General features: G+C 42.8%; 2 protein-coding genes and 1 long non-coding RNA gene across 3 annotated transcripts; 2 read left to right on the top strand and 1 right to left on the bottom strand.

Annotated features, from left to right (window-relative positions):
• Window positions 1–2,413: 2,413 nt before the first annotated feature.
• On the top strand, window positions 2,414–11,195 carry LOC130684865 (uncharacterized). Its single transcript, XR_008999202.1, has 2 exons — window positions 2,414–2,719; window positions 11,067–11,195. It is a non-coding gene; the product is annotated as an uncharacterized LOC130684865 (long non-coding RNA).
• On the top strand, window positions 6,614–7,280 carry THRSP (thyroid hormone responsive). The gene is given in 6 exon segments (XM_036895489.2): window positions 6,614–6,878; window positions 6,881–6,992; window positions 6,994–7,128; window positions 7,130–7,174; window positions 7,176–7,210; window positions 7,213–7,280. Coding segments are annotated over 6 exon segments (450 nt in total). The 5' UTR covers window positions 6,614–6,823.
• NDUFC2 (NADH:ubiquinone oxidoreductase subunit C2) lies at window positions 11,079–18,850 on the bottom strand. Its single transcript, XM_036895490.2, has 3 exons — window positions 18,536–18,850; window positions 13,369–13,512; window positions 11,079–11,261 (listed from the first exon to the last, which is right to left on the bottom strand). The coding sequence occupies exons 1-3, from the start codon at window positions 18,702–18,704 to the stop codon at window positions 11,212–11,214; spliced, it is 363 nt and encodes a 120-aa protein (XP_036751385.1). The 5' UTR covers window positions 18,705–18,850; the 3' UTR covers window positions 11,079–11,211.
• Window positions 18,851–24,057: the final 5,207 nt, after the last annotated feature.

Here is a 24,057-nt window from a genome sequence, read left to right as displayed (position 1 = left end):
CACAGTCCATCAAGCTTCCCTTAGAGGCTGTCACCCTAGGGGCCAGCACTCTGTGCACGATGAGTCACCAGGGCAGCCTGGGCATGGCGGCAGCAGGGTGTGGGTGGGGCACCAGTGTCTGAGCTGTTGCTGCAGGGAGGAAACGGGCTCTCTGTGGGCAGGCTCGGGGCCGGGTGCTGGGGGCCCAGGAATGCAGCAGACCCAGGCCTACAGACTGGCTTCTCATTGTGTCTCACATCATCATAATCAGGTGGGATGTTTATAAAAATCCAGGTTGCTGGGCCCCAATTCATCCTTATTTAACCAGATTATCTGGAGATGAGGGTCAAGAACCTTCATATTAAAGATAATTGTGATGCACAGGCTATAAGTGTCCATTAGACTTTTAAATGCACACATCCTAGGTCCTTGCAGCCCCACTCCTGAGACTTTCTTCTATCAAAATATTCCCACATGTATTATGTATGAGGATATTTATTGTGGCTTTGTTTGTATTATCAAAAAATTGGGACCACCCTGAATGTCCGTTAGTAAAGAATCATTAAATATATGTTGATGTCTCCTACTGTGAATAATATTCACACATTAAAAAAGTGAGGAAGAAAGGAGATTAGAGATTGCTGGAGATTGTCAGAGAGGATGATGGCGAGTTATTGCTTAATGGGTACAGAATTTCTCTTTGAGGTGATGAAAAGCTTTTGGATATGGATACTGGTAGTGGTTGTACAATATCATGAATGAAATTAATACCACTAAATTGTATGCTTAAAATGATTAAAATGCCAAATTTTGTTTTATATATATATACACACACACACAATAAAAAAGAGTGAGTCAGAATCATATGTATTAACATGGAAAGGAACCCAGGAGAGATTGCTAGGTGAAAATGGAAATTGCAGACCAAGATGTAAAGTAAAAATTATAAAATTGTGTGTGTGTGTGTGTGTGTGTGTGTGTGTGTGCATGCCAGGAAAAGACAGGAATCATACCACCCTCTTAAAAGCATTTATCACTGGCAGGAGGATTGGGTGAAACAGGTAGGAGAAGGGAGATTCTAAGTCCTTTCAAAAAGAAGTGGTGGAATTATGAGTGGCTTTGACTTTCTTTTTGGTGTTTTCATATAAAACTTCTTAACATACTCAACAAAAGAAATACCGTCCTTGTTGTCAAAGAGCTCAGAACAGAGTGAAAAGATAGCTACAGATAGAGGTAATTACAACAAAACGCTATTTGTGACAAGGTCTGTGGAAGCAGTGGTGGGGTGTCAGGGAAGGCTTCCTGGAGGAGGTGACATTTTGACTCTGGTCTTCAAAGACCGCTAGGGATTAACCAAATAGAGAAGTAGAGCTAGGCCTCTTTCGGTGGAAGGAAAGGTGAAGGTGAGAGAAAGCATGCGGTTCTTGGAGTGTCTGTAAAGCCCAGGCGCTGAAGTGCAGCACGCCAATGGGGAGAGGCTGGAGAGTGAAGGGTTTTACTGCAGAAAAGTGCCAGTCGGATTTGTGTTTGCGTGGATCCTCTGACTAGGTCTCTTCTGGGCCGAGATTAGAGGTATTGCTTTCAGGCAAAGTCCGGAAATTAATAAGATGTAAACAAAGACTTTTCCAGTCATCTCAGAATTTCAGCTGAGACCCCACAGGTAGAAACAATGCCAGAGTGGCTGACCCTAAAGTGAGAGGCTGCACGGCCTGTGCAGGACTCTGAGGGAGGGACCGCAGGGCTAAAGGCCTCCTCCTCACCTACCTGCCTGTCTCAGAGAGAAGGAAAGCCGTGCCCCACCCCCACCCGAAACCCAGGAAGGAAGGAGGAGAATCTCTTTGGCCAGTGGTCTGACAGACTCATTCCGCCCTGCCTCCAACCCACACCTGACCAGGGAGGGAGCTGCCCTCGCTTCCCCTCAAACCAGGGAGAGAGGCTTCAGGAGAACTATTTGCGGAGTCTTGGAGAAGGAGGCTCTGGGGTCTGGAATCTAGTGAGAGCAGGAGAGTGGAGCGGCTCCTGGTACGGGGCTGTACGTCCAGTTGCGTCTTTCCTGTGGGGCACGTGTACACCCCATAGAAAGGAGTAAAATGCAGGCCTTCTTGAAAAGGACCCTGTGGAAGAGGGCTTCCATGTAGGGGTGAGGGCACCCCAGCAGAAAGAGGCCGGAGATGCCGGCACGGATGCACAAGCTGAAGGATTGTAAGCAGCCCTAAGGAGGGGGTACCACCACCACCCCCTTTTTAGGGGTACTGCATCTGAGTGTGGAACAGTGGGTCTCCAAGGAGCCCGTCAAAGTGCTCCTGAGAAAAAGTGTCAGCGTTTGAAACCGGCCACACCCAGAAGGCTCTGGCGTACTTAGACCTTCCAGCCTGCGCCTTCTCCTCACCCAATCCTGGAGAGCCAGAGGCAGCCCGGGGAGGGGCGGGGGCAGCGGAAGAGCGAGGCCAGGCAGAGAGGCTGCCTAGTGCCTCCGCAGCCAGCAGGTGTCCCAGCCTGAGACGGCCGGAACCGAGGGAATTTTCCTTGAGTTTAGATAGATGACCTGACCATAAACCGGCGACTCGCAGAAAAGCCAAGGGACCTGCCGAGATTTCATCTGGGAACAGATGAAACATGAGCGCACAGAATCCGTTCGAAAGGGTAGTGGCAGGAAAGGAAGAAATCGGCTCCGTGCTTTCTCCTGCCGAGTCAAGCCCGTTTAATAAAAGAGCTGCAGAACCTTAATGATGCCTGTCTGGTGAGTGGGGTCTTGGAACCATGAAAGTGTTTCCCTACCACTCTCTTCCCCATCGGCCAGCCCTTTTCGATTAAAACGAGCCCAATAACGGTCTCCTGGAAAGTCGTGCCTTTTCCGCTGGTGCGGGGTCTCGGCGCGCTGGCCGGGGTTCAGGGCCGCAGTGGCTCCCTGCCGCGGAGCAGATTAGCCCGGCGGCGGCGCGGGCGGTGCCCAGGTCTTCGCCTGCCCCGCAGCGCCCCCTGCCGGCATCCGCCCTACATGACACCGAGCTCGAGGCTGGAACCTGGCCAGCCTTCGGGGAGTCCGTAGGCTTTGGGGCGAGGCAGGCGTTCCCGAATTGAACGTTCACACACGAGGTGTGCACTTGCATCTGGGATGAGAACCTCTCCGAAAGGGAAGGGGGCTGATCTGGTCAGAAAAGTCAATCATCGGGGGTGAGGGTGGGCAAAAGAGGGTGATGTAGGAAAGTTACTGTGGTGTTTGGGAGAATTTGGGCATTTTGAGGTGTCATCAGTATTCTTGCTATTTGGTGTCTCTGAGCTTTTGCTCAAGCTAGTACTTCTGCCTGGAAAACATTTCCCACTTTTATTCTCTCCACCTCTTGTTTTGTTATAAGTACCCAATGTAAAAAATTTTAGAGAATGAATACATAAATATCCATATACCCATCACTTAGCTTGAGAAATAAGACCTACAAATATAAAGTACCCGTGTACTACTCCCTATCCTCCTCACCTTCCCCAGAGATGGCTCCTTAAATTCATGTTTTCATTCCTGTTTTATTTACTATTTATGTATATATTTATAAATAATATATAGATGCATAAAATCAGAAAAATTGTACTAGATATACCCTTTATTATGTATACACTATATAGAATATATTGATATATATGTATACCTTAATATGTATATGATATATACTATGGTATTGTACATACACATATATATAGTATATAGTACATGTACTGTGTGTACAGTGAATATATATAGATTTTTCCCCTTACCATCCTGCACTTAAGATTATTCCCACCTTTCTCTACCTTGCTAACTCCACAGAGTTGTTACTCTTTCAGGAAGCTTCCCCAGGCACCTCCCCTCCTCTCTGCCCCTTGTGCTTTTGTGATGCCCAGCTAGGTTGAAGTGACCAGCTTAGTTGTCTGTCATCCTCCCCCATCAGATTCTGACCTTCCTGGGGATCAAGGACTGTGCATCCGGTGTCCCTCCTGCACAGCCTGGAACCTAGCCTAGAGGTGGGGCTCAGTTTGTCAACATGATGGCAGAGAATAAGGCTAGTTAGGCTGAAAGGATTCTACAGTGGAGCCTGCAGAAAGGAATACAACCCTGCTGACACCTTGATTTTAGGCCAGTGAGGCCCATTTTGGACTTCCGACCTGTGGGACTATGAGATGGTAAATTTATGTTGCTTTAAGCCACTAAGGTTGTGGTAATTTGCTACAGCAGCTATAGAAAGATAATACAAGGAAGGTTGAAGGTGCTTAAACTAGGGAGGGGCAAGTCCTTCTTATACCAAATAAAGGATTGTACAGGGAGGAATTATTGAAAAGCCTCAGCAGGAGTCATTGTGAACCCCTGGCCGGAAAGGCATGGAAGCCCCAGAAGGCAGCTGGGGGTGGATTGAGGGCTGGGAGGCTTGAGAAGGCCCAGGGGGAGAGCGTTCATGGGCTAGTTCTAGTTTTATGCGTGAGCTCATGGCTCTTGATCAGTGTCTATACTCATTCCCCAACCAAGACCCTTTCCAGCACCTGTCCAGAATGAGGAGGGGTTGTCAGTCACTTCCTGGACTCTGCCCTGGGTCCTAGCCTGGGGACCCAAGTAATTCCCAAGTAACAGAAAAGGCTAGGACTTCTGGAGTGTTCTGAGGGCTCCAGAGAATGGGCCTGCTGCTTCCATAGCTGTTTCTTAGCTAGTCATTTGATTCTTGATGCCTCAAAATCCTCCATTCAGAGGATTTTGTTTTTTTGTTTTGTTTTATTTTTAGCTTGAAAGAGCCTCTATTCAGCCCAACTCAACTTTCCAGGTGGGAAACTGAGACCTAGAGAGGTAGAATGACTTGCTTAAGGTTACCCAGCCAGTTAGTTGTACCTTTAAGAATATTTTATGATTGCTAGCACTGGCTATTCCCTCTGCCTGCAGACTGATCTAGAAGCTGAGAACATTTAGGTCTCAACTCAGATATTTCTTCTTCTCTGGGGTAATAAATGAATTTGGAGTGAATTCCTGACCTCTGGCCATAGGCAGCCCTTGGAGATTTTGTTGAAATGCAATTTCTGATTCAGTAGGTCCTGGGCAGGGCCTGAGAATCTGCATTTCTGGTGCATTCCCTGGTGATCAAATGCTGTTGGTTCTGCAGACCACATTTGTAGTGGCAAGGCTCTAGCTCATTTTCTTCCTGATCCATGCCACAATATGATATTTTGATGTTTATCTGTGCATATACTCACTGTGGCTTTTTCCCTAGATATGAACTGCCTGAGTGGGGTGCCTCATGCCCTGCACATTCCCTCCATATTCCCAGGTCCAGCACAGTGTAGACACACAGTAGGATCTCAATACCTGAGGTTCCCTGGGTGATCAAGGGAATCTGGTTTCAGAGGGCAGGGACTATGTATGCCCTATTTTCTTCTGCCTCCTTATTGGCACAGCAGGGGGTAGGAGCACACATCAGGGGCTCCATGACTTGGGGTAAGGGGTAGTTGTCTCCTGACTCTTGACCCCGTATATTCCTACTGGGGACTGGAGTGACAATGCAAAGAAAAATAGCCTGAGGTCCATAGACATCAAGTGATGTGTGTGTATAAATGTCATTTTTAAAACTAGAAATCTTGTCGCAGCCTTGATCTGTATCCATTTTTAGCTGATTAGGCTCAAGCCCACCAAGGGTCCCCTGGACTCTGGCAGATCCAGAGCATGATTTGATCATCCTCCCCCTTGTACCACTTCACATAATGTTCCTAGCCTAGTCGTTGGAGTTTTTGACCCCAGTCCAACAGGGGACAATTCAGTTTATCCAACATGGGGCCTTCAGATCCCCTGAGGCTGAGACCATTTCCCAATTGGACACCCAGGTTGAAGAAAAGAACTGCACACTGGGAAGCAGGCAGTGAGGAGGCAGCGTGGTCTCAGGAGGCCTGAAAGGATTACTGCCTTGTGGTGCAACCGCTGTGAAAGCAGTATGGAGACTTCTCAAAAAACTAAAAACAGAAATACCATTTGACTCAGTAATTCCACTCCTAGGAATTTACCCAAAGAAAACAAAATCCCTGATTCAAAAAGACATGTGCACCCCTGTTTATCGCAGCACTATTTACAAGAGCTAAGCTATGGAAGCAATGTGAGTGCCCATCAGTAGATGACTGGATAAAGAAGAGGTGGTACACATACAGAATGGAATACTATTCAGTGATAAAAAGAAAAGAAATCCTCTCATTTGCAACAACATGAATGGACCTAGAGGGTATTATACTCAGTGAAATAAGCCAGGTGGAGAAAGACAAATACCACATGATTTCACTTTTTTGTGAAATATAAAAACAAAGCAAAACAGAAGGAACAAAATAGCAGCAGACTTACAGACACCGAGAAGGGACTAGTAGTTACTAAGGAGGAGGGGCTGGAGGGGCTCGGAGGGAGGGGGAGAGGGGTAAAGGGGCACAATAATTCACAATCACAAATAAGTTGATCATGGGACTGTTGAACCACTGTGATGTACATTTGAAACCAACATAAGACTGCATATTAATGATACTTCAACAAAAACATTTAAAAAAAAAGAATTATTGCCCTGGAGTCAAGGCCACCAGTTGCCAAAGGGAAAAGCTTCCCTCTAACTGGCCCTGCAAGCTGATGAAGAAGGAGCCTGGTTCTTGCTGAAGCAGTCAAGGAGGGCTGAAATGACGGACAAACAGCTGGCAGGTCTGTCCCCAAGCAGATAGGTTGCTTGATATGGACATTGGTGCCCAAACCCTGGGATTAGCCTGAAACAGAGCTGTGTTGACCCACCAGCTGGACCTTAGCATCCTGTCAACTGCCATCACATTCAGACAGCCTAGACATAGTGCTCGGTGGTTTGCAGGACTCAGCATGGATATGGCAGCAGCTGTGCAAGTGTGAGCCAGGCAGCACTCCAAGAATGGCCTGATGTCCTGGCCCAGTACTTGGCAGTGGTGTGAAATGTGGGGCAGGTGGTGATGATCCCCAGCCTTCTGCGGGATGTGCAGCTGAATGCACATGGGCACCAGGCCCAGCTGGGGCCCTGATCCCTACACCAACTTCACCCGGCTCTAGGCCATCCACGTGGATGTGGACTGTGGGCTGCTGCCCAGGGACGAGCGGCAGGCCAAGATGGCAGATGGCAAAGCTGATGAGGCTGAGGATGAAGCTGCAGAGAGAGGAAGCCAAGGAGGAGAGGGTGCCAGGACAGCTGGACATGCAAGTTCCACTTGCACTTCTCCAGCCTTCATCACATCTTCATCACTTCACCCTGAAAGCTTAGGAGGTGATGAGGAAATAGCAGGACATAATGGGGCAGGCCATGTAGGCCTTGGACTCTAGTGAAGGTAACGGTAGCCACGAAGGTGGGTGTCAGAGTCCACTGAGGGAGAGGTGGCTCATTCCGAAGAGGTGAGGGAGCAGAGGTATAACCCAGTGGGAAAAGGAGAGCCCAGCTCTCAGAGAGTCACTCTCACTTTAGGGTTTGGGAACCATGACCTGCGGGGGCCTAAGGCCAGGCCTGCTCTAGTCTCTGACACAGAATTGATAAGTAATGGCCATCAACTATATGGGGACGGAAGGAAAAGTGTCTGCAAATGCATACCTTATGTGAATATATATGTTTGTGCATGTGTGTGCCTACTAGTATGCACATGACTGCTTGGAGCTGTATGAATTCAATGTGTTCTTCCTGTCGGCTCTTTAGAAATCTGATTAAAGCTATGGACTCATCTCCCCAGAGTCCAGGCATATGGACACATAACTGTACATATCATTTCAGGGGCTGTGCCATCTAGCAAGGCCTATCCATGAATCCTCAGAACTCCTGACATCCTATATTAATAATAGCTCCCATTTGAGCACAGAGTGCCAGCACAGCCCCCAAGTGATTGCTATGTAATTATCTCATTTAATCTTCATAATAATTCTATGAAGATAGGTTTTATTATTTCCATTTTACAAATGAACTTACCCAAGATATGGGTATTTATTCAGCTGTCTGTTGTGAATTGTGTGTGTGTGGCAGTGCTTCCCAACATTTTTTCAAGTTACAGGACATGGAAAATTATATTCGTATGGCACATGGGGGTACACTGGCTGCTCACAGTATTCCTGCACCTCGCAGGTTGCAGCCAGCCAAACAGAAAGCTAAAGGATCACTATCTTGGCACTTTAGTCCATTCGAGGCATACCAGTGTGGAGGCATGCCCACTGGGAAGCCCTGATCTAAGGACATACCATGTTGGCATCTGAGCCCATATATCCATGTGCAGAAGGGCTGGGGTTGTGAGGCATGGAAGAGCAGCAAGCTAGACAAGCAGGTGGCATACATGGTCATGGGTGGGTCACTCACAGGTGAAGGCTGGGAGAAATTTGGCCACCACTTGTGCTCTTGCCAGCCCTGTTCCCACAAACTGGCTTCACTGGTGATTAAACCATGTCCATGGGAATCTCAAAACCACTCAATGTAGGCATGTGAGGCAGGATTTTTATCCCCATTTTACTAGTAAGGAATTAAAACTAGAGGTGAAGTGACTCACACAAAATCCCATAGTAAGGGGACAAAAGAAAGACTGGCCTCAGCTTTGAACCAGGTGTTCTATCACACCCACTGCCTGCCATGTGGTGTTATTTTCACCTGAAGGCTGCTCTGTAATGATGGGGAATAAATAGCCTATAGAGAGCTCTGCTCAGTTATTTTCTTAGCCATTTTCCCCTCCTCTACCTCAAACCCAAGCCCAAACTGCTAACTTCAAGCCTGCTTCCCTCTGCCCTTGAAGCATCCTGGGTCATCTTTCAGAAGTTCTCGAATATAAAGGTTGGGTCATCAGCTCTGGGTTCGTCTTGAATCCACTGCTAATGAGCTCAGGTCTTGGGTTAGCCACCTTACTTTTCTAGGTTCCGGTTTCTTCACTGAGTAACTACAGTGGTAGTCAAAGTAACTGAAAAGTTGAATAGTTATAGTTTAAAATCACTTGCATATCAATTATCTAATGGAATTATCATCCCCTTTTACAGACAAAAAATGGAGGCATAAGAAGATAAATGAGTTTAAGGTTCCTCAAGAACTGGCAGAGCTAAGATGTGAATGAACCCTGGCCTAATTAGCATTTAATTCCATTCCTCTGCAACAGTGGATTTGCTTAGCACCTTAGAATTCTGCAGCCTGGGCTGGAGGTGGGAATAGAGGATGGCAGAAGGGATAGAAACCCCACTCTTTGACCAACCTAACTGCCTCAAGGTCAACAGTGACAATTGTACAATACACCATAATGCTTCAATACCCTAACCCAGTTTTTGTGGAGGCTGTGAGGTACAGAAGTTAAAAAATCTGGGCTCTTGTCCTGGCTCTGCCACTGACCTCTGGGTAACTTATTTCATCTTCCTACATTGCAGTTTCCTTGTTAGTAAAAAGTAGAGGTGAAACCAGACGAATTATTGCTGCTCTGATGACTTGATTTTTCATATAGTGCTAAAACACTGCTATCGAGCTTTCTCATTATTTTTCCTGCTTCAATAGGCATGTAACAGTACCTTAGTGGTATGGATTTACAGAATTAGTTTTTGAAACTTTTGTACTCCATTCATCTCTTACATGATAGAAGGCGGGCTCTGCGAGGATGACATGGGGCAGTTCACTAGCCCTGATGATAAGACCAGAAAGGCCTGACCTGCAGCTGGATGACTGTGTGAAGATGACTCTCTGGGATGCTTCCTTACCTCCCTCTGAGCACCAATTCATGGGCTCATCACTAGGTCACCTTTAGAATGCTTGTTGCTGTTAACAACTCACCTCACTCCTCTTACCAGCTTGGATGGTGGCCAGTGGTTCATAAGGGACTAGATGTTACATGGTCACTGTGGTACAGTAGAAAGGGTATAGATTTTAGCATCTGACCAACCAACGTTCACATCCCTCCTCTTGGCAGTCATTTGCTATGTAATCTTGGGCAAGTTACTGAGCCCACTGGAGCCTAAATTTCCTTACCTATGAAATGGGGATAGTATTACGTACCTCACAAGGCTGTTATGAAAGTTAAACAAGATGATTAATCAAGAGCACCTGGGCTGATTTTCTTCTTCTACCCTGGTACCGAATACCTTGTATTTGCTCTAGCCTGTGCTTTTCACCCTCCAGGACTAAGGTGTAGCACAGTCCCTTGGTATGTGGCTCACACTCTTGTACCTGCCAAGCACAGGTGAACTATAAACTTATTTACTGCAATAGTAATTTTTAAGAAACCCTGTATTTGTACATTTCTTTATATACTAGAGTCCTTTCTCAGACATAATTTCATTTTTAATAAGTGGGACTCAAACTCATCTGATTTTGCTCAGAAACCTCTGCTTATATTCATACTGTCACTTAATTTGAAATTATCTATAGAGAAACAATTTTATTAATCTCCACAAATTAACCTAATTATAAAATCTGAGCTTAGAAATACAAACATTTTGGACAAGCATTTGGATTTGATAAGCCATAGAGAGTAACCTTATTCCAGTTAGGTGGGGTCTTTTACTTCTAATTGCACCAAAAAACACTGTAGACAGTGTTAGCTACAGAGCCCACTTTCTTCATGATGATCCATCTAAGAGCAAAGATCCCCTTTGCAGTATCAGTGCTCTAACTGTTCTCCCAGTCTTGAGTGACCTCCGTCTAAACTATCCTCTATATTGCTGCAGAGAGAGCTCAGAAATACACATTTGATCATGTTATTCCCATTTAAAACCCTTTAATATCTTCCCACAACCTGCAGGATTAAGTCAAAATTATTCTACATGACTCACAAACCCCTTCCCCGGTCTGGCTTGCTTTGTTTTGCTTTGCACCAGAACGCGAGCAGGCAAACTTTTCCTGTAAAGGCCATCTATTAATATTTGAGGCTTTGCAGGCAAGGAGGTCTGTTAAAACTACTCCAGTCTGCTGTTGTAGTGGGAAAGCAGCCATAAACAACATGTAAACAGTGAGCATGGCTATGTTCCAAAGAAGCTACACTGCCAGTGGACCCTGAACTATAACTAAGCATTTTAAATTCTGTCTGATGTCTTCTTCAAATTGGGTGAATGGAAACTGACCATTCTCTGATGAACTATTTTTCTTGACCAACAGGAATCAAAGTGCTCATGAGGACCATTTTAATCATAAGGTGTCAACATACAGATGAACACAAGCTTCAGATACCATGGGAACACGGTCCATGTTCCACGACCTTCAGATAACCGGTACCAGTGAAACTGACACACATTTTGGAGACTTAACGCACTGCATGGAATTCTTCAAGAATTTCACTGTAAGTTTTCTTATCTATAAAAAGAAAAATAAAAAAATATCTATTTTAAAATTATATTTTAAAAAATCATATTTTATAAAGAAAAATTAATACTTAATATTCTTATAGATTGAAACCTCTAAGAATTTCCTCATGCTGTCCTCAACCATTGGCTGGCAATCATTGAGCCATTTTGTTTCACTGAAGAATAACTCTGGAAGAATCTGTGGAGACATCCAGATGACTGCCTAGAGGGCTGAATGCTGCCAAGGGGATGCTGGCTGAAGGGGTGGCTGAAGGAATGAACAGGGAGGGGCACAGGTCAGAGACGAGGGGCCAGGAACAGAGCTGGTCAAGCTCTCCATGCCCCTGCTGTCAGTGCATGGGACTCTTGGCATACATGCCAGTAATCTGCTGCTCACAGACAGCAAGTCCGTGAGGTTGTATAAGTTCCTGCTGACACAGGAAGCCAGTGGAAATACGGAGGCAAAGAGCCAGAGGTCTGAGACTGAGGACTGCTCTGCCACTGGGTCTCACACTTAGGATGAATATTGCCAAGATTGCTTTCAGTCTAACATCCAACAGTTCTGAGTAATTCTGCACCGTTATATATCCACTATTCATGGCTTTGTACTAGTCTTTGAGCTTTTCACTGGCAAAAAAAATTTTCTTTAATCCACCATAAATATTTTTTGTTTGCATTGTCATTGGTAGTATATTAAGGAGACATTCATGCATTTCAATAATTGCTTAAATTCTGATACCCAGATTTTTTCCCTGATATCCAGACTTTTAAATACATGATTCAAGCTATTCATCATAATTTGCTATACTAGCAACATCAAATTACAGTTATTCTGGAGTATAATTTAAATGATTTAAAGCCTGTACCATAAATAAAAAACATCCACCATAAGTATTATATATGTGACTGAAGGCTTTGGCAATATTAAATAGAATAATACAATTTTAGAGCTAAATAGGACCTTAGAGATCATCATTTAGTCTAATGAAATTTAAATACTTAATATTACACATTTACATGAAAAGGAAAATCTCTTTAAAATCTATATATTTACAAGTTTCAAATTTTTCTACACTTACTCCGTTCACATATATGCACATCTATATTATATATAAATGTGTAAAATACAAGCAAGAAAATAGTTACATTACAATTACATTCATAGTTGAACAGAGATAAGTGGAGTATGTGAAGAAATTCCTGTCCATAGCTGGAGGAAAGCTTCACTGAGATGAATCTTCAGCAGGAATTTGCTAGGTGGACAGGGTAGAAATGGGGCAAGAGGATGATCAAGAAAGTATAGCATGAATAGTACACCAAGGGATATAGGGCAGTTTTAGGACACAGCATCTCATGAGTTAGGAGATGAGTGATCAGAGATGAAGCAGGGTTCTGTGTAGTTCAGGTCAGCTATTATTTATTATTAAGTGCCCACTGGTATAGGCTCCATGCTGGAGGCTGGGGAAACAAGATGAAGCTACAGCCCAGTGAGGGACACAGACATGTGTATGTAATGTAGTGGGTAAAAGGTATGGGCAGTGTTTACACCAGGCAATCAGCTCAGCCTGGCATAATAAGCCATCCAAAGCAATGGATAACTATTTTAAGCATATCCATATTTACCCAGCAATGTGATTTCCAGTAACCAAAGGCAGAGGTGAGTTGGAGGCAAGTACAAAAGACCAAGCAAGAGATTCTCAGGCCTGAACCAGGGTAGTAGCAGTTGGAGAGAACAAGGAGAATTCAGAGTTGAAAAATATTTAGGAAGTAGAAAGGTGAGACTTGATAACTTATGAGAAATGAAAGAGGAAGACCTGAAGGTGATTCCTGGGTTTCTGGTGGGAGTGCCCAGGTGGGCAGTAGTGCCATTCACTGAGCAGAACACAGAAGATCAGGACATCTGGGCAGGCAGAGGGGACATGAATTCTGTTTGCTGTCTGAGGACACAGAGATACTCAGCCAGAAACTGGATATATGAATTCAAGAGAATTCTGGTCTATAGTCAAAGATGTGGGAGTCAACAGCATACAGGAGGTACCTGAGGCCATAGGCATGGATAAGATTAACCAGGGTAAATGACAGAGTATGAGAGGTTTTCTATAATTAACTTGAAATACCTTTATCAGGAAAATCCTCCGGATGTGATTTTACATATGCAAACATATCATGGTCCCTCAAAGCATACATATAGTCTTGACGTTTCAAAAGATAATATCCAACAAAAACAAAGGAAGTAATATATAGAAGCTGGCGATGCAAACCTGAAATTCATATGAAAAATCCCAAAGAAAGCAAAAATCAGTCAATGTATATTTAAAAATCACATTTTAACATTTCAGATATATAATTTATTATTCCAACATTCTTTTTTAAAAAAGGCTTTTCTACATGGCTATTCTGAACAAACAGCCTTGACCTTCAGACATCTTCTTAAAGAATCTGGCAATTGTGAAGGACAACATTAAGCCTATAAACATAATTATCAATAGAACCCAAAACTTTCTAAATTCAGGTTTTACAAATTTCTTCATAGAAAAAGATGGATCAGTACAAAATAATCTGAATGCTAGACTGAGAATGGAAAATTATTTTTCCCCTTTTTCATTAAACTAACTTTAGTCCTAAACTAATCTGTAATCCTTATATGATGAGACAGAGGTTAAGTCCCCTACAAAGGTCAAAAGGCAGTATGGTTTGTCTCCATACACTGATTTATATTTGCATATTTATTGGTTACTGAAACGGCCAGCTAGCTAACACTATGAATATATTTCAATGCTCCTTGTACCTTCTAAATTTTTTACCTTGTGCATGTATTACCTATTCAAAAATTGTATTTAAAAAAATTACCCTATTATAATGATACCAGGGAGGGTCAGATCATATGACCTAAAGAAAGCCAAAATTTAAAGTCTAAGGCAGGGGGATCCAAAAGAAAGTTTTTGCAAAAGGCTAACTGCAGGTTTGATTTTCTAGTTATTCCCCAGAATTCTACCCCCACACTTCTTATCCCACAGATACTCCTTTGGAGAACTCATTTATTCTTAGAGTTTTATCTACTATTCATGTGCTAGGACCCGTAAGTATGTCTAACTCGGACACCCATGCTGAATAACACACATTGGCAACTGTTTGACACATATATTCATTTGAATACCCCCAAATGAATTTATTTCCTTCTTATTCATATCTTTTCCAACTAATTGAGAGAGTAAGACCGTTTACCCAGGAACCCAAGTCCTAGGGAAAAAAACATAGGAACGATCCCTATATCCTGAATCCTTTAAATTTTACTTTGTAAATACTTCCTTTCCTCACTTCAGGGAATTTCTCTCATTCACATTGACTGGCTTCCCTTTCATCTCATTTCCCACTCCACACTGATTCCAGCTTTTATCCAGTTATTATGACCTCCCAGGCCCTTCACCAGAGACTCTTTCACCTTTATCTTCTGACACTCTCTGACATGTGCTTGGCTCCAGAAATACTAAGCTACTTTGAATTCTTCACACAAATCAGGCTCTTTCATGTTTCTGTATGTCACACACTGGTTATTTTTCTGCCCAGTGACCTCCTCATCCTTTAAGACCCAACTCAGACAGCACTTCTGCAAGAAGTCTTCCCAGAACTTTCCTGGAGTTAACAGGGCGAATTCATTGTTATTAACATGCAAACTGCTGTAGAACTTATTTCTGTCTACTACCAACCAAGCCAATGTTTGATTCATCTTCATATACCAGCACATAGATAATACTTACTAAATATTTAATAAATGGATGAATGGCCATGGGCAAGTCAATTTGCTACCTCTAAAACAAAGATAATACCTATCCTATTGTTCCTACAGTAGAATTACCTAAAACAAAAGAAAATGGGTATAGAAATATTCTGGAAAAATGTGTAAAACAGTAAAAATGCAAAATACCACTATGATCTGGGGCTGGACAGGGCCAAGGCTCTTCTGCATTATCCCTTACCCCAAAGAGCCTCTGCTTCCCCTAGGGGGCCACCTGCAATACAGCAAATCACAGTTCCCTGGGGGCTCCATATGCCACTGGACTACACACATACAAGACCCAGATTCTCCATGCTTACCCATCTCCTTTACAGAAGACGAGGCCATAATGTTTTAGATGATGGTATCAGCATTCCAGCCCTAAAGGCATGGCTTGACCTCTTCCCAAGTCCCCATTTCCCTAACCTCTACTGTCTCTCAGGGGCTGTCTTCCTCTCACTAGATACACAACCCCTCCATAATCCCTTTCCCCTTCTTTCCTTCACTAAGTGAATCTAAATTTGGACACCTTGGTGCTGTTCATAGAACACCATACATTACTGACAATGTTAAACTAGAAATCAATAAATAATCAATTTTATGTACTACACTAACTATAAATTTAGGGCAGGTTAAGTGGTAACCAGTGATGGGAGAAAAGCTTAAGAAAAACTTGAAAAAGATCTGCACAATTTGATTTATTTGATAGAATATGACAGTACTCCTCACAGGTACTCTCCATGGCTGTTGTTTGAAAATTCACCATATCTTTCTCCGCTCTATCACACCTGTTCCCCCTCATGCAGAAACTTGTACCACAATTTGTCTTTTTAATGGGTATGTTCATCTGTTCTGTAAATCTTTGGAGGGTTGAGATTGTGTTTTATACTTCCTTATAATCTACACATACTTACTGATTCATTAAATACTACTGAGCAGTACTACAAGCCAGATATTAAACTAGACAAAACATGATATGCAGTAAATAGATACTGCTGAGGATAACCATTTCAATTAAGTCTTCAACACCTAAATTTTCCAAAGCAACTTACAGAAACCCAGGAACTCAGGAACTCCGACCCCCAGCCCTGGGCAAAGTGTTCCATATACATCATCTCATCTAGTTCTTATAGCCCTACAAAGAGGTAGATGTCACTCCTGTTTCATAGATGGTGAAACTAAAGCTCCCAGAGGTAACTTCTCCAGAGTCTAATGGCTAGTAGGGTGGTGGTAGTCAAACCTAAAAACATGTGCTCTTAACCACTAGATTCTTTTGTCTCCCAGAAACAGCACAAAACATTGACAACAACAAGAGGAGATTAAATGGTACATACTTCACATTTCAACTGACTTTTACTTCCTCTGGAAGTCTCCCTCCAATCTGTACCTCCTTTATGCTCCCAAAGTGCTCTCTGCTCACCCACTTCTGCGAAAACACATTACCTGTCACATCTAGACCCATAATGGACTTGTCTCCCTGGCTCGACTACTGTCTTCTCAAGGGCAGAGATGGTACCCCTAACCCTGTACACACAGTATGTAACACTGCCTGGCACAGAGAACGAGCTCAGTCAATGGTGAACAAATATATGGTAAATATTGTTTGTCAACTATAGTGTAATTAAAAAAAAAAAAAAACTGTTTGCATAACAAGAGCTAAAAGAAAGAGAACTTTGTTCAGCATCTTCTGTGTGCCAGGCATTTTACCTAAAGAATCTCAACTCTCATAGCAAATATGCAAAAATTAACTAATCTCATTTTATAAATGAGAAAACTTTGGCTCTGAGTGGCCTGACCAAGTAACTTGCCCAAGCTGACACAGCTGGGAAGCAGTGGAGCAAGGCCATTTTTTTTAGTTCCAGAATGCAGTGGAGCTCTTTCCATGATGCCAAGTAACAGGCATGGACAAGTGTGGAGTTGTGGTGAAACGGTGAAAACCCCATTTCCCCAGAGGCAGAAATGGACAAAGATCACTCTTTTCTGTGGAGTGGGCTCATGTCCACGGGAGATGGGATTTCATTACTATTTGAGCACTAGAAGTGCTGAAATTGAGTGGGCTGGATGCCAACCTTCAGGCATGACATATAGCTGGGAGGAGGCACAAAGAAGCACAAGTGAGGTGACTTCTGACTGCCTGAAGCACTGCACAACTGGCCCACAGTTGTACAACCTGGGGACTGGGGGCTCCAACTCCGTGCAATCGAAAATCTGCATATATCTTTAGAGTCTTGAAAACTTAAATATGAATAGCCTACTGTTGACCAGAAGCCTTACCAATAACACAATCTGCCCATTACCACACATTTTTTATGTTATATGTACTATGTATCCCGTATTCTTACAATAAAGTTAGAGAAAATGATTTTTCAAGTTGTCACAAATCTCCAAAAAATTTCCAATATATTTACTGAAAAAAATTTGCGTGTAAATGGACCCTTTGTTGTTCAAGGATCAACTCTATTAGCTTTCTTCTTAATGGGGCTTCGTGATTCCAGTCAATGCTTTGCATTGCTGACAGGGTTGATCTTTTAAAACTAACAGGTCTGATCACTGCACCTCCTTCCCACTCCACAGAAATCTCAAAAACTATAAAGGTTCCGGTTTGCCTAAATTGCCATGACCTATCTAAATCTCCTTTGTAGCCTTATCACCCTGACCTGCATACTCAAATCATCAGACTGTCCCCCACTCAAAGGCTCTTGCATCCTTTTGCTATCACTAACCTCCCATGGCCTGATAAATCAAAACTATGTTCAAAGTCACCTCTTCCAAAGTTTCCTTTATCTTTTCCCTTTGAAATCCATATCCATTCAGGGTAGTCAGTTTCTGAAAGGACGCCAGTGACATACTACTAGGAAGTACAACCTATTGGCTTAGAGCCTCCCACTCAAAGTGAAGTCCCGAGAAACAGTATCTGGGAGTTTGTTAACATCAGGCCTCTCCCCAGATCTAATGAATCAGAATAAGCATTTTAACAAGATCCCCATGTCGTTAGCATGCACGGTAAGTTTGAGAAGCACTGGTTTCAAATATAGATTCTAAGATCTAAAAACAGGTTCTGCTTAGTAGCCTTATGACCTTGGGCAAGATGCTTTAAATGGTCTAAGGCTGTTTCCTCACTGTGGATAATATCCCTCCGTAAGGTATTCTAAGGATTAAATGCTATAATGCAGAGTGTCAGTAGTGCGTAGCACGGACTGTACGCTAATTTTTGCACACACCACAGCGTGAGCTGAGAAGGGAGCAGGCAGTTTACTCCAGCGTCCTTCACAGACTCACTGTGGGGTCGTGGATTTCACTGTCCCTGTTTCCTTAAGTGTCAAATAGCCGTCTGGCCCTGCGGGATTCTGAAGAGCTCACGGGGCGCGGAGGCCCCAGGAAGACGAGGTGAGGTCTGAGAGGCGAAAAGGCCCGGAAAAGCGGAGGCACCTCAAGCAGTTATGCAGGGGCCGTCCCGCAGCCCCGCGACCCCCTCTCCTCCCAGCCAGTCCCGCCCGCGTAGCCCTCACCGGCCGACAAAACCGGCCTCCGCCGTATCGCGTTATCCATCAGGCCGGAGCAATAGCCCAAGAAACCGAAGTAGGCGAGCCGCGAGTCGGTCAGCTTGGGCGGGGGCAGGCTCCGGGCCTCAGCCGGCAGGAACGTTAAGGCCTCCCGGCCCGGCCGTCCTCTCATCATGGTGATGCCGTTCCCACTCGAGGCCTGGCCTCAGACCGCCAACTACAAAGAAAACACAACGACCGCCACCCGGGGCCCACGTCCGGAGCGTTCTCCTCCGAGCCCAAGGCTGAAGGGCATGGCGCAGGGCCGTGCCGCATCCAAACGACTCCCCGTGCGTGCTGCAGTCGGAGTCCTGCACAAGAGGTTCCGGGCTACTAAATGGCCTACACGGCGCGCCCGCCTTCTGCGGCGGGGCTTTTGGGCGCTTGGTACCCTGGGGTCGAGTAGTAAGCGAAACGAGCCACACTGGGAGAAGACTAGGAGAAACTGCTTTTTTTAGCCCAATCTCCTTCGTCTGGAATTGACGCTCCCTCCTCCGCCCCTGAACGTCCCTTCAGCAAGAATTTGTCTTTGCATCCAAAACCCACAAGTGGGCTTGATGGATAGTTTTAAGAAACGCAGTTAATTGAAATGTCCTGAAAGCTAGTTTTCATTTTCCGGGTTCCCGATTGTTCATTCGCACAGGCACAGCCTCCAAAGCCTAATAAGGTCCAGTCAGCAACAAAGAATTCAGAGAACCCCAGGACTGGATCATATAACCAAATCTTTGAAATCAGCCTAGGCGGCAGCCCCCTAAAATCTTTCACCCCTGGGTCTTCAGGTCCTTGCACGTGTCTGAGGGAAGCTGTGTTCCCTAAAAGTTTAAGGAATGAAAGGAGAAATATATAACATTCTGCCAGGTAATTGTCCACTCTCTGCTCACCTTCAATACTGGACAGCCTTTATCTTTGAACAGCTCTCTCTTTATTTATTTATTTATTTTTAAAAAATAATTATTTTTTATTGAAGGGTAGTTGACGCACAGTATTACATTACATTAGTTTCAAGTGTACAACACAGTGGTAGAACATTTATATACATAATTCTAGGTTCCAGCTATCACCCTACCAAGCTGTTACAATATCTTGACTATATTCCTTATGCTATACATTACATCCCGGTTACTTATTTATTTTACCATTGGAAGTCTGTCCTTTTTTTTTTTCTTTTTTTTTTTTGTGAGGGCATCTCTCATATTTATTGATCAAATGGTTGTTAACGACAATAAAATTCTGTATAGGGGAGTCAATGCTCAATGCACAATCATTAATCCACCCCAAGCCTAATTTTCGTCAGTCTCCAAACTTCTGAGGCATAACAAACAAGTTCTTACATGGAGAACAAATTCTTACATAATGAATAAGTTACATGGTGAACAGTACAAGGGCAGTCATCACAGAAACTTTCGGTTTTGCTCATGCATTATGAACTCTAAACAGTCAGTTCAAATATGAATACTCATTTGATTTTTATACTTGATTTATATGTGGATACCACATTTCTCTCTTTATTATTATTATTTGTAATAAAATGCTGAAGTGGTAGGTAGATACAAGATAAAGGTAGAAAACATAGTTTAGTGTTGTAAGAGAGCAAATGTAGATGATCAGGTGTGTGCCTGTAGACTATGTGTTAATCCAAGCTAGACCAGGCCAATAAAACATCCACGTATGCAGAAGATTTCTCTCAGAACAGGGGGGTGAGGTTCTAAGCCTCACCTCTGTTGATCCCCAATTTCTCACCTGATGGCCCCCCTGCGACTGTGCCTGTCTTAGGTTGTTCCTCCCTTGAGGAATCTTACCCATCTCTGGCTAACCAGTCATCTTCCGGGGCCATACAGGGAAATGTGAAGTTGGTAAGTGAGAGGGAAGCCTTATTGTTTGAAAAGGTTAGCTTTTTACTTCTTTGCATATTTATGCCCTGTGGCTTCTATGCCCAGCATTTGTCTTGAGGTATCTCTACCACTTGGAAGAATTATGATACTCGGTAAATTTGATATGAGGCACGAATTCTATTTAAGGGTTGTAATTAGGAAGGAAGAAGAAAAGCTATAGAAGTAGCAGGCGGAAGAAAACATGGGAAGATTGATTATTTCTTTGACATATCTTCTTGTAGAGTAACTTCAGCATATATAGGTTTTAAGCTACTACTTAAATTGCGCACACACATTAACATAATAGGAGTATAGTTACATAACCAAAGCATATCTGTAATTACCAGCCATCTCCAGTGAAACCAAGAAAACCATTAAGGCACCTTAGGCATTTGTGAAAACTTATCTATGATATGGTGGATATTGTCCAACTGAACTTGAACAGTCTGAGAGAAATCAGACAAATTAAAACAACCCATTCCTGGGGACTGTTCACATGCCATATGTTCTTTTAACAGTAAATAGTCTGTAGTTGTAAGAGTTTGGAGCGCTACAATTTGCACTTCTCCAAATTCTTGGTTGAGTTCCAACAGTCTAGATCCAGTCAAATTTGTTGTTTTACTGTATGCACAGGCCAGCTTAGATATCTCCTTCCTCATTCCCATGGCAAGTCCAGGAACTGGTGGGATGAGTGCATCTACAGCTGTAGCAGTGCGTGGATCTTTGTTGGGGTTTTTTGATGATCATCTTCTGGCATGAGTCTTCCAGAGAGTGCAGATGTTGGAAGTTCTTTTTCATATCGTATCTTAGTTCATTTTCGGGGTAGCCCAATTAGGCTTTGATCCTCTGTATAAACACAAACAGACCCTTTGCCTACACTTTTATATGCCCTTTATACCCTTGTGTAGAACTAGTTGGAGGTTACCACACAGGAACTGCCCTTTTTTTTTTTTTTTTGCTTTGTTTTTGGTATCACTAATCTACACTTACATGACGAATATTATGTTTACTAGGCTCTCCCCTATACCAGGTCTCCCCTATAAACCCCTTTACAGTCACTGTCCATCAGCATAGCAAAATGTTGTAGAATCACTACTTGCCTTCTCTGTGTTGTACAGCCCTCCCTTTTCTCCTACCCCCCCATGCATGTTAATCTTAATACCCCCCTACTTCTCCCCCCCTTATCCCTCCCTACCCACCCATCCTCCCCAGTCCCTTTCCCTTTGGTACCTGTTAGTCCATTCTTGAGTTCTGTGATTCTGCTGCTGTTTTGTTCCTTCAGTTTTTCCTTTGTTCTTATATTCCACAAATAAGTGAAATCATTTGGTATTTCTCTTTCTCTGCTTGGCTTCTTTCACTGAGCATAATACCCTCCAGCTCCATCCATGTTGCTGCAAATGATTGGATTTGCCCTTTTCTTATGGCTGAGTAGTATTCCATTGTGTATATGTACCACATCTTCTTTATCCATTCATCTATCGATGGACATTTAGTTTGCTTCCAATTCTTGGCTATTGTAAATAGTGCTGCGATAAAGATAGGGGTGCATCTGTCTTTCTCAAACTTGATTGCTGCGTTCTTAGGGTAAATTCCTAGGAGTGGAATTCCTGGGTCAAATGGTAAGTCTGTTTTGAGCATTTTGATGTACCTCCATACTGCTTTCCACAATGGTTGAACTAACTTACATTCCCACCAGGAGTGTAGGAGGGTTCCCCTTTCTCCACAGCCTCGCCAACATTTGTTGTTGTTTGTCTTTTGGATGGCAGCCATCCTTACTGGTGTGAGGTGATACCTCATTGTAGTTTTAATTTGCATTTCTCTGATAATTAGCGATGTGGAGCATCTTTTCATGTGTCTGTTGGCCATCTGTATTTCTTTTTTGGAGAACTGTCTGTTCAGTTCCTCTGCCCATTTTTTAATTGGGTTATTTGTTTTTTGTTTGTTGAGGCGTGTGAGCTCCTTATATATTCTGGACGTCAAGCCTTTATCGGATGTGTCATTTTCAAATATATTCTCCCATACTGTAGGGATCCTTCTTGTTCTATTGATGGTGTCTTTTGCTGTACAGAAGCTTTTCAGCTTAATATAGTCCCACTTACTCATTTTTGCTGTTGTTTTCCTTGCCCGGGGAGATATGTTCAAGAAGAGGTCACTCATGTTTATGTCTAAGAGGTTTGTGCCTATGTTTTCTTCCAAGAGTTTAATGGTTTCATGGCTTACATTCAGGTCTTTGATCCATTTTGAGTTTACTTTTGTATATGGGGTTAGACAATGGTCCAGTTTCATTCTCCTACATGTAGCTGTCCAGTTTTGCCAGCACCACCGAACAGCTCTCTCTTTAGAAAGTCCTTCCTGATAATTGCGCAAAAATGTCTTCTTTTTGTGTCCGTTCATTAGTGGGATCAACATTTTGTCTAGACAAATGCTGATTAAACCAGAGGTTAATGCAAAGGTATATGCATCAAAGGTATTGATCTACAAAGTGTAAGTATTAAGTATCAGTTAAGAGTGATTAAATAAAGGATGGATCTTTTAATGTGCCCATAAAAAGCACTCGCAGACCGATAATATTTCAAGTTGGGATTTTTCTGAGGGAATGTATATTCCAATAGTTTCCTGGAAGGCAGTTAAATGTTTCAGTTTCACACTCCTTGACCCGGTAATTACTCATCTGGCAATCTGTCCTATGGAAATAGTATGACACATAATAAAGCTTTTTTGCACAAAGTTTTTTTTAAGTTATTTTAAAATTATATCTAAAGAATGAAAACTACTAAAAATCTTCTACAGTAAGATTATATAAAATTTGAATACTAGATGAACTATTAGGCAAAGTTTTTAAGTGACATTTCCACATTCTTCTCTCCTATATTCTTCTGAGTCCAATCTGGGATTTTTTTTTTTTAAGAAACTTAAAAGGAAAAATCCCAAATAATAATGTAACAAATACCCACATTCTACCACCCAGAATAAGCAAATGTTATTATTTTATCATTTATTTTGAACCTTTTTTTAAGGAAATAAAACACTACATAAAGCTGAAGTCCCTTTTCGTTTCTTCCCCAGAGACAACCACTATCATGAGTTTAGTGTGTATACTTACAGGTCACTTTTTATATTTTTACATATATTTAATATAGTGTTGTGTGCTTTCAAATTTTTTGTACCTAAGTAGTACTTGTTGTTCCTCTTTTTATTGTACTCTTATCATTCCGTATAATGTTTTAAAGATCTCTCCATGATACAGAAACACTAGTTTCTTTCCTTTTGACCACTGTATAATATTCTATCATGTAACTATGTCCCATTTTATTCATCCATTACTTTTTGATAGTTATTTAGGTTGCCTTCACTTTCTTGAAAGTCTATACTCTAAGCCTATACTGTAGAATCTAGAGCTCAGAGAAACTTTTGGACACATTTACCAAGACTAGGAGACATTCAAGAATATTCACAGGAGTAATAGCCATTTGCAATACCTCAAAACTGAAAACATCCTAAATGTCCATACAGAACAGAAAAGAAATGATTTTCATACAAAGGAATATCCATGCAATATGAATCTCAAAAAAGAGATTCATGTTAAAGTATATTGGTTAGAGATACATATTTTAGTGT

Source organism: Manis pentadactyla, chromosome 9 (assembly GCF_030020395.1).
Source record: "Manis pentadactyla isolate mManPen7 chromosome 9, mManPen7.hap1, whole genome shotgun sequence".
In the NCBI taxonomy this organism is placed as follows: Eukaryota; Metazoa; Chordata; class Mammalia; order Pholidota; family Manidae; genus Manis; species Manis pentadactyla.
This window is presented reverse-complemented; position numbering and strand designations above follow the sequence as displayed.